Genomic DNA, 11,103 nt, shown 5'->3' with positions numbered 1-11,103 from the left:
CACACAAACAAACTGGATCGAACCATTCCTGAGGTGTTATGCCGCCAAGCTCGTCATCTCCGCCCTCATTCTCGTCAGCCCGCCTCCGCCTCTATGTCGCTCCTCCCCTCTGCACCGCCACGCCCACGCTCTGCCTCCTTCCCTCCGGCCATCTCCACCCCACCCCTACATCCCGCGCCCTGCCACATCAGGGCGCTGACCCACGGGAAGTGAAGATAAAGGAAAAGAAGAAAAACTGGCCAACTGACATGTGGGTCCTGTATGTACGTCAATGTAAAGGCAAAAGAAAATGGGTGCTCACAAATGGGAGTGATGTCAAATTTTGAAGCCTCAGAAAATGGGGGCTACCGTTGGAGAAGCTCTTAGGGTGCAACCACATTTCCAGGATTTGCAATTTTGTAATGAGTTTAGGATGGGCTTCTGTTGGAGATGTTTTGGGTCGAAAATGTTCCCAAGCATCCTCGGAGTACCAGTCTAAGTATATTTTGAACACACAAGAGAGGGGGCAGGGGGGGTTGTGTTTAGGGATTCCATGTAGTTTTTTTCTTGAGAAAACGCAAGAGAGCTTGCCTTTCATTGCTTTTTAAAGAAAGAGAGTTTGGATTGCATTCCTCGTAGGAGGCAGTTACAATGCTCATGAGCACATCAGTGAACGTCCCATGTTTGTGGTACGATGGCGCGAAGCCCTAGAGGCCTGCTCTGGCCCAGAGGGCAGCCTCATCCTTGATCTTTGTAAGCAGGTCATTCGCCGAGGGCCGTCCTCGGTTGAAGACGCAATCGTTACGGTGTTTCCAAATCATCCATGGGACGAGGAGGGTCGCGGAGGCAATGCCCTTGCGCATAGGTTTTGGAGTGAACTGCCGCGCCATTTGCCACCAGTCGCTGAGTGAGGACTCGCTGTCGGGCGAGACGCAGGAGACGGAGCTAGTGCAGCACCTCGTACCAGATCTACCGGGCGAAGGGGCAGGCGAGGATGAGGTGGTGCATGGTCTCGGGGCCTGGTCGCAGAGGGGGCATCGCGTGGGGTGCTGCAGGCCGCGGCGGGCGAGGCGGTCTGCCATCCAACACCGGTCGAGGCGGACGAGCCAATGGAAGAATCGGACGCTCGGAGGCGCCCAGTTCTTCAAGGTGAGCTTCCATGCAGCGCAGCCCGTGGAGCCACTGAAAGTGGCGATGTAGACCGATTTGGCGGAGTAGACGCCACGGAGACTCCACTTCCAAGAGAGGCGGTCCGGCTCGACGGAGAGCATCGTGCGGCCAATTGTGTGCCAGAGCTGCAAGTATTGCCCGATCTCATGGATGCCAACCGTGTCGTGTATGTCGTGTATGTCCCGCGCCCATCGGCGACGGTCCTGAGTTTGTGGCGGCGCTTGGGAATGCATGCATATAGGAGCGGCGCAGTCTCGCGAATGGATCGCCCGTTGATCCATCGGTCTTCCCAAAAGAGGGCCTCCATGCTATTCCCAATTTCCATGGTGGTGGACGCAAAGAAAAATGCACGCTACTCGGCGGTGAACTGCAAGTCGAGGCCAGCCCACGCTCTAGTGTTGTCCATGCAGCTGAACCATAGCCATCATGTGCGGAGCGCGAGGATGGTTCGGGCAAGATCGCGCACACCGAGGCCGCCGAGCGAGAGCAGCCTAGCGACGCATTGCCAGTTAACATGGCAGTGCCCGCCATTTGCCTCGGCGCGGCCGGCCCACAGGAAGCCTCGCTGGATCTTCTCGAGCGCCTTGATGGTCTTCTTGGGGGCGTCGGAGCTGGTGAATCGGGATCGTGCTCAGGACGGCCTTGACTGATTCCATGTAGTCCATAGGGGTACAGCCGACTGAGGAAGCATGCTCCAAGTAATGTTAAGGTTCAAATAAGAAATCATGACGACATGGGCAAAATTGAATCGCATGGGGCCTGTGGTTCAGTTTTCACTTCCAGGTTCAAATTTTGCAGCAATAGCATCGCAATGTCACGCAAAACCATATGTATTTAAGAGTGGTTAGGGGAGACACAACCAATGTTTGGTAGTAGGCTCATTCTACCACAGTTTGGCTCAGCCATAGTCAAAATCTAAGTTTGATCCTGGCTCAGAAGGAAGCGGTAGCTGTATGCTTAACACATGCTAGTCAAACGTTGCTTTCAGGGAAAACTGTCTTCACTGCCATCCCCTGACTTTTGCAAAAAACTCAGTGTTGCCATAACGTTATATGCCACAATCAATGGATCAAGGTGGTCAAAATGAAGATATACTCCTTGCCTACTTGCTAGGAGGACAGATCTCGTTACTTACTACCAAAACAGAACATCCAGCAAGGCAGAAATGTTCGCGCAGGGACAAAAGTACCTCACTTAATGCTTCATTGGCAATTGCTGCAAAGGTTTCCCTGTAAGAAACAGCTTTCCTTAAGCGCTTGCCTCGACCAAGGGATGCCTCCTCTTCGATTTGATATTGCTCCCATCTGAAACACAAATATGCATTTAGTAACCGACCATCATGCCCACACAGAGACAGAGAGAGAGAGCTAAGAAGACAAGAGTGATTCTTGCAATTAGTACACCATGACTATCTATCCCTGTCTGACCTAAGGTTTCTTAAGGTGCTACGTACCGCTTCCTAACTTCTCCAATTGGATACATTCTAGAATTTGAGTATTTATTCTCCATTTAGTTTGTCTTTCTGTTTCTGATTTGTTAAAGTTATTAAGTAAAACAAGAAAATATGAAGAAAAAGATCATCAAGGCAATAGATAGCCTGGTAAAATAACAAGTACATCTACATGGTATTGTAAAGCACCTGAGACGTAAAAGTTTATCCCATTCATTTTCTTCCACAGGATTAGCTGCATCTTGTTTTGTTTCTGATGCCTGTTCACAACCATCGTTGTCAATATTTGGAATGTCCTCAGCAGCACCGGGATCATCATTTATATCATCATTCCAATCGATTGACTGCTTCACGAATGAAAGTAAAAGAAACTATTAATTGAGATCCCTGGAGATAAGTTCTCAATTGCACAAGGTAAAATCTATTACCGTCTCAAAATGTAAGACGTTTTTTTACACTGTCAAAAAACGTCTTACATTTTGAGACAGAGGGAGTACTACATCACAATAACATTAGTAACCACCATCCAAAAGAAACAAGAAAAGTAATAGTAATGTAATCCAAGAACAAAAAGACTGAATTCAAAATTGGCGCATGGATCCATATATAAGCAGATGATGACAATAAATTCTAGTCAGATGACTCTGGTTAGGAATTTCCAAACCAAGTGTTCTATCCCTATTAACTACTATAGCTTGGTGAGACATGTACAAGACGACACACTCATTTCCATAACCTACCAATGAATCACTGCATAAACATTTAATATTCATTATTTGAAGAAATTACCTTTACAGTGCCAAGCATATCATCATTGTCCAAATCCCCATCAGTGCTTTCAGCTACAGTTGTTGGAAGGCTAGATCTATCAAGAAGCCTCATAATAGCATTTTCATCCCAAATAAGCTTGGTAGAACTGCCAATACATTTATCCTCATAAACATCACCTAGGCCACCAGTTTTCCTCCTATGCTTAACCTCAATATCAGATACATCATGTTTAGCACCAGAAGCTTCATCATTATCTTTACCATTCACCTCATCGTTATTCCTGAAGAGCTCCTCAGTTCCCCAGCGAATGATATCTTCCACTTCCTTCTGTGATTCTGATTTGTTAACAAAAAGTTGATCAAGCATCAATTTCTTCTTGGCAAGTTGCAAGATACGCTCCTCAACACTAGCACGCACTACAAGCCTGTACACTAAAAGTCTGTTTGACTGCCCAATCCTGTGTGCCCTATTCATCGCCTGTATATCAGCATGCGGATTGAAATCAGAATCATATATGATAACAGTGTCTGCAGTTGCCAAATTGATCCCGAGACCACATGACCGTGTAGATAACAAAAATACAAAACGGGTCTTCTCCTGATTGAAACGAGTAATAGCTGCCTGGCGCTCAGCCACAGACACCGAACCATCTACTCTTTCAAATGCTTTATGACCAAATTCCAGAGTCAGATAATCTTCGAGGATGTCAAGAAGTTTCGTCATCTGAGAAAAAATAAGAACACGATGCCCATCACTGTGTAACACTTTGAGCATAGAATGCAACAAAGCTAACTTTGCTGAGGCCTTTATTCTCATTTCATGCAAAAACTCCGGTGAACCTGATTCGGGTTCAGTTCCAGGAATAAGATATGGATGGTTGCAAACTTTCCGAAGCTGCATTACTATGTTGAGCAATGACTGATGAGCACCACCTTTTCCAGTATTACGCAGTACTTGGTAGTTCTTTGTAAGCATAGCACGGTAGTATTCAGCCTGGATTGATGTCAGTTCGACAGGCACCATTCGCTCTGTCTTCGGGGGGATATTTTTCATTGCATCTTTTTTCAGCCTTCGAAGCATATGTGGTGCTACCAGTTTCTTCAGCTCCTCCACTTTCTCTGCTGTTGCAAGTTCATTAAACTTCTCCTCAAATGATGCTAGAGAAGGGAAAGAAGCAGGCTGTAGGAAGTTCAACAAATTATACATTTCACCAATGTTGTTCTGTAATGGGGTTCCAGTCAACAAAACCCTGTGCTGAAATGAAAATGTATTGAGCAAATTGAAGAGTTTACTGCTAGAGTTCTTCAGACGATGCCCTTCATCAACTATAAGAACTTGCCATGGCACAGAACGAAGATATGTAGCATCAACAAGCACCATCTCATAAGTGGTAAGCAAGACATTGAACTTGTGAGACTTTTTGCTTTTACCTATCTGGGTTGCATCGCCTTCATGCCACTCATATTGACGAATTGTAGATCTTGCCCGTGCAGAACCATGATACTCCACAACATTTAAATGAGGCGCCCAAGATGCAAATTCAGCCATCCAGTTAGGCATAGTAGAAAGAGGAACCAAGACAAGACAAGGCAAGTTAATCTTAAATTCACAGCACAAGGACGACAGAAAAGCACAAGCTGACACCGTCTTCCCAAGACCCATCTCATCAGCAAGGATAACATTTTTTGACTTGCACCAACATTTACGTAGCCAGTTCAATGCTTCCAGTTGATGTGGGAAGAGCATGCCCCCCTTAAGTTCTTTTGGCTGCTCAACCAACACAGTCAGCTCTTGGCGGTTTCTTGCATTTGCACGGTTACCTCTCACATCCCTGTCCAAAGCTTGGCATTCGAAGTTTTTGAACTGGGTAACCAAATGGACATACTTCAGCATGATAGGTTCATCTAATCTTTCCCAGGTGCATTCATCATAAGGAAGGCCACACCATTTGATTAAAGCCTCTTCTACTTCATCTAGGGAAACACGCAGAGCAATAACGCGTTGTGGTTGGCACCATTGGTCCTTGCAAATGTTTATCAAACCCATTCCATACTTTGCTTTGTAATTTTCTAGTTTCCGTTTTGCTAATGTTCTTAGTTCAGATTCAGAAATCCAGCTATTATGGATGTTTGATTTTCCAGCCCATTTGACCAAAAATTCATATGCAGTATCATCATGGCCATTTCCTGCAATTTTGTTTATATTTCCATGGACTTTACTTTCAGGTGTCAACTCTTGTTTGGTCTGCACAGTTGCATCAACTTCGGAAACTGAAAGTTTGATATCACCCTTTTCCGATGTTCCTTCAACTGGAACATCAGATACTGCCTCAATGTCACCATTTACTGAAGGTATGTTTTCTCCTACTACTCCAGCATCCTTTACTGTGATGATTTGGTCGGTGCAACGATTTGACAGTGTCTTTGTGGCTTCCTCTGAGTTCACTGACTCCTTTTCATGGTATTTACCATTATTCTCCTTTTGCATTTCACCACCATCCAAATGATCTTCACAGGCATCATGTGCTGATTCATCAGCGCACACATCCTCCAGAGTGGTGTCAGTATCGTTTCTTAACGGCTGTGTTGGCACACTGGAAGAACTAGAAGGAACCCCACCTTCCAGCTGCAAATTAGTTAATTCAATCTGCTCTGTTAAAGCATGGGGCTGCGAAATGATTTGGCTTGTCTGAAGCCGACAGCCTAGGATGCGGTCAACCTAAGCAAATCAATGTTTGCAATAAATCAGAGAACGTAGAAAAAAGGCAAAAAAATGAATGGATGAAGATGCAACACAGGTAGTTGATGGTGTAGGTATTTTCCAGACCGAACCTGCAGATCCTCCTGAGGAGTTATTATCGTATCCCCCGCCACAGGTAGCACCTGCACCATTTTACCAGATATATTAACGGCATTCTGAATAGATATGTTCAAGCAAAAATATTTAAGATAAGAATGAATCATCAAACAAGACAAACATTAGAAAAGCAGTGAAGGCTGGTCATGGTAGCAACCAAAGACAAATGATCCTAAAATGCATAGACAAAATTAGACCCAAAAATAGAAGTAGAAAATAATAATCAAGCCAGTTTAGTGTTAGGGGATTACAAATACCACTAATATCAAAACTGACAAGATGAACCATAAGATTTTACCAAAGCTACCATGTATCTCCCAGGTCAAATTAGAAAGCATGGTAAGATGTATTATTGAAAAATTATTAATCCGTTCAAACAAGAATAACTGTGGCAAGTTTGCTGAAATACTATTTAGTTTGTTCATAAAGTATGGTTGTAATAGAAACAAAATGAGCTTATGAAGATTATAACAGAAAAAGTGCTAACAAAAGCAAAGGAAGCTGCAGAAGTGCAGAAAATGAAAAGGTAGAAAAATGACATGGCAGAGGTAGAAAGTAAATGAAAAAATATTCTTAACTGAACATCTAACATACTAAATAAGTTCAAGTAGGTACATCAACCAGAAAATGGCTCAGCGCCATTTCTGGTAAGGTAAACTGTATAGAAAATGTCTTATGGTTTAATAAATCATAGCGTGTTTGAATACCTCTGAATGTTGTTTATCAACAAATTTCACTTTCTTTTTCCCTTTCTTGGCACTAGATGTAGGTGTTCTGCCATCCAGAGATCTCCTTTTTGGTGGTGATTCGCAGTGCTCAGGAGATGTTGATGGCCCCATTGACGAATCACTGCCAACATCAGTTGCCAAATATCTGAGCCTTTTTGTTTCAGATCGCTTAGAGTCTTTGTGACTATGCTGCCTCTTGGTTTTATATTTCTTTGGAGACAAGTCCATGGAGCGCAGATGTTTCTTCATTTTCAAAGCACCTCCATGTTTCTCCTGTTTCTCTTCTGAAGACTGGCCAATGAATCCTGACTTCAAGGGCTTCGTAATTGCAGATAATTCTTTGGTCGAGCGCCTCTTCAAATGTACTATCAATGGCTTCTTTTTCTGAACTTCATTGTCCTTCACACTGAGATCACCTTCCTTCAATGCACCAGGGCATGATAGTTTTACTTGTTCGTTTGATTCACTTTTCTCTTGTATGGGACTCCGGGTATTCAGAGAGACTTTGTTATGGGGAGATGGGCTATCTGCTATGGTGCTTGTACGCATTCTCCTTGTTCTTTCACGTTTGGAAGTGTCAGCATCCGCATTTCCTAACAACTTCAAGCTAACTTGTTTCGTACGACATCTTGGGCATTGCCAGTTCCCAGGCGGTGCACGCTATATTTGAAATGTAACGGTGCAAAGAGATTAAGACAGAAAGTACACCAAAAAAGAGAGATGTGCAATCAAACAGTAGAAACGCTTCAAACCTTAAGGGGGGGATTAAGACATTCCAAGTGGTATGTCCGTGGACAGCTATCGCAACACAACAAATTGCCACCAAGGTCACATTCTACACACTCATAGAAATACTGAAGAAACAAAGAGAATGTGTGTATAAGATAAGTTGAACAGCAATAGAGGTGACATACAAAAGTATTGCAAAGAAAAATAACAGTACATGAAGCCTTAAAGTGGTAATAATTTGTAATTGACAAGTCAATAACTGGAGAAGATGTAAATGCTCAGTTAAAACGTAGTATTGATTTTACTTTTGGCAAACATAGTTGCTTAGAATGTCTCATGATGATTTAATAAGATCTGTCACTCAGTTATAGTTTGCATCCTGAACGCGGCGACAACAAAACAGTTCATAGGTTTCCCCTAACAAATGAGCACACACTGACAGATATGACAAACTGTTGCGAGCATCGGAGAGTTCACATGTTAATAGAACATGTAAGCTCCTACTGAAAAGCATCACTTGAAGTATTTGTGTGATGAGAGATTTCCAGAACTGTTACCATCTAGTTGTTTCATCAAAGCTATACAATATGTGGCCGGTGAGGAAAGGAGTTACGCCCATGGTTAAACAGAAAATGTGATTAAATCATCGTTTAGCATTTAGTCATGGAAGAGCAACAAATGAAGTACTTCCATTGATCAATTTTTATATGCATATTTGTTTTGTGATATTCGCAAAAGTTGGAAGGCATGCATCCATAGTTAATGCATGCATACTAAGGCCTCCTTTGGTTTAGAGGAATCTTGTAGGAATTTCATAGGATAAGGCCTCTTTTGGTTCATAGGATAGGATTATCGTATGAATAGGAATTTTGTAGGAAATGAGATGACATGTATCTCAAATCCTATGAGTAGGAATAGGAAATGAGATGTCATTTGGTTGACACCAAAGGAATTTTTCCATTGAGTCTAGGCTCATTTTTATTTTCCTATGAAATGTGGAGGATAGGAACCAATCCTATGTAGGAATAGGAATCCATTCCTATGAACCAAAGGGCTCTAAAGGAAAAAAATCCTATAAGAATCCTATCCTCTAGAATTCCTATGAAATTCCTTCAAACCAAAGGAGGCCTAAGATTTCTGTAGGAAAAATTCCTTTAGAGCCCTTTGGTTTGTAGGAATGGAATCCTATTCCTATGGAGGAATTCTTCCTATCCTCCACATTTCATAGGAAAATAAACATTAGCCTAGACTCGATGGAAAAAATCATATGATGTGAATCAAAGGGCATCTCCTTTCCTATTCCTACTCATAGGATTTGAGATACATGTCATCTCATTTCCTATAACTTTCCTATTCCTACGATTTTCCTACCCTATGAACCAAAGGAGGCCTAAGCACACAAAGTATTGTCTCGCATTTCCAGAGGACTATTAGAATGGTATAGGCATTGGCAAATTTTAACATGGTCCCTCTTGCATCCTCTTTTCCCATGGGAGGTAAGAAGGTAAGAGTTACTCAGACCTACTACCTAATGAAATCAACGGCTCAGATCTATTATATAGGTAAGAAGGTAAGAGTTACTCAGACCTACTACCTAATGAAATCAACGGCTCAGATCTATTATATACTCTTACCTCTCATGTGAAAAGAAGAGGTAAGAGAGACCATGTTAAAACTACTGATAAGCATTCGTGTTGGTGACTTCCTCAATCATAGAGCTTTTTTAATCTACGAGCTTGGTCAAAATAGGTCTTACAAATATGGATGGATGGAGAGTAAATCACAGACAATATCCACAAGATATACTGACAAGTAATAAACTGATAAAAAGAGAAGGAATTCACCCCATCGTGTCCTCTTATCTTCTTGGCTGATGTAGAAATGCTAGTGTCATGCTTGGACCTCTTTTTTATGGAACCATTGTTCATTATAGAGTCCGATGTTGGTGATGTAGCCTCATGCTCATTTGACGAGCTAGCTGTTAACTTGCTTCGCTTTCTTTTGAATTTTGAAACCCAATTTCCATCTGCTGCACTATCACATAAAGAGCTCCTCTCCTTCATCGTTGGAGTACCGACGTCACATGCTGCTAGCAACAGAAGAATGCATTTCTTTATTAGTAACTCAAAATATAAAAGTAGACAACCACTAATTGAATATACTAAGCTCCATGTGTAGTCATGTAGTATTGTATGCATTACAATACTAATCTAAAGCAAGATTAAAAGTAGCTCAAGAGACAAGTACTAGAACAACCGAGGACTTGAGGTGCATGGATTTACTCAGAGATTACTTGTATAGTGTTCTCATACAAATACAAAGCATTAGCTGATGATCAGTCTCATATTAACGGATAAATGACAGCATTTGGATTATTGTTCACTGAATGTTCCTTTTGCTTTGTGCCAATATATCCCAAAAAAAAGGAATTCATGTATAGAACATGACAAAGCGAAATTAATGATATGCAACAAAGAAACAAAGCAGAACATTTTCCAAGCATGACCCCTTTAAGAAAGCTAACGGCAGAAAACAAGGATAACCAGAACATAGCATCGTTGTCGCTTGTCAGGACTAGTTGCTAATAATGAACTGATACTCAAAATGAAACTTCACGTATAACCTAGGCATGAAATACATAGCCAAATCCCACTAGGAACCTCACACTAATTCTTTGCTTCAGTCATTAATATACAACTGGATTGTGTTACCGATCTCTGTGGTACGTCGCTCGAAAATCTACCACAAATTCCCTGTGATATATTGCTTTTAAATCCACTTAACGAGTCTAGCATAAGCAGTCAAACACACGATGTGACATAGTGCTAAAATTCGGCCATGACTAGCAAATACTATAGTTTACACTCCAGATGGTTCGCCTCGTGTGCCCATTGCCAACGCGTATCCGGATTTTCCCTGCTGCTACTCTCTGCCGGACAGTGGTGTAGAAACAGCGCACAGGCAGCTAGAACCAGCTATGAATCATATGTGACAAACAGAAGCATTACCGTTTCTTACACAAGCTCACCAGCTGCTAACAAACCTCGCACCTCAAAACGCCCAAACCGGCACCAAACACAAATCCGAATCTCCGCCCTAACCCCGCACCCCGTCCGACAGTCAAGCCACTACACAGCAAAATTCTTGACAAAAAATCCCGTAGACCCACCCAATTAGGCGCTGAACCGCAGTACCGGGAGCGGCTTCACCTCGGGGGGTCGCCGCAGCGCCCGAAACTGGAGCCGAATCGACGGAGGCAGCGGCGGATCGCGCGGCCCGGCGCCCCACAGAGCACAGCAGCGCGGAGGGAGAGCCGGAACCGAGCGGAGCGGGGCGGCGGCGGCGGCGGAATGGATGCGGGCAGTGGGGAGGGGTGCGAATGGGGAACGGGGACGCAGGGCGGGGGCAGCAGACAGCGGC

At 43.2% G+C, this 11,103-nt stretch overlaps 2 protein-coding genes across 6 annotated transcripts in view; both read right to left on the bottom strand.

Moving 5' to 3' along the window:
* Window positions 1-11,094, bottom strand: part of LOC119354392 (protein CHROMATIN REMODELING 4-like) — a 15,229-nt gene extending 4,135 nt beyond the window's left edge. The window contains exons 1-8 of one of the 5 annotated variants that reach the window (XM_037621128.1): window positions 10,878-11,094; window positions 9,528-9,769; window positions 7,707-7,808; window positions 6,934-7,614; window positions 6,202-6,252; window positions 3,389-6,088; window positions 2,789-2,946; window positions 2,339-2,453 (exon numbers count right to left, since the gene is read on the bottom strand). In XM_037621128.1, the coding sequence (XP_037477025.1) occupies window positions 2,339-2,453; window positions 2,789-2,946; window positions 3,389-6,088; window positions 6,202-6,252; window positions 6,934-7,614; window positions 7,707-7,808; window positions 9,528-9,746 (4,026 nt within the window). In that variant the 5' untranslated portion in view covers window positions 9,747-9,769; window positions 10,878-11,094. Of the gene's footprint in view, window positions 1-2,338; window positions 2,454-2,788; window positions 2,947-3,388; window positions 6,089-6,201; window positions 6,253-6,933; window positions 7,615-7,706; window positions 7,809-9,527; window positions 9,773-10,852 lie in introns of all 5 variants that reach the window. The other 4 variants (XM_037621127.1, XM_037621126.1, XM_037621125.1 and 1 more) reach the window with 4 other exon arrangements.
* On the bottom strand, window positions 29-2,331 carry LOC119354393. Its single transcript, XM_037621131.1, has one exon. It carries the CDS (start codon window positions 1,428-1,430, stop codon window positions 687-689), a length of 744 nt encoding a protein of 247 aa, XP_037477028.1. The 5' UTR covers window positions 1,431-2,331; the 3' UTR covers window positions 29-686.
* Window positions 11,095-11,103: the final 9 nt, after the last annotated feature.

This window comes from Triticum dicoccoides, chromosome 2A (genome assembly GCF_002162155.2).
Source record: "Triticum dicoccoides isolate Atlit2015 ecotype Zavitan chromosome 2A, WEW_v2.0, whole genome shotgun sequence".
NCBI lineage: Eukaryota > Viridiplantae > Streptophyta > Magnoliopsida > Poales > Poaceae > Triticum > Triticum dicoccoides.
Note: the sequence above shows the minus strand (reverse complement) of the source record. Positions and strands in the feature narration are given on the sequence as shown.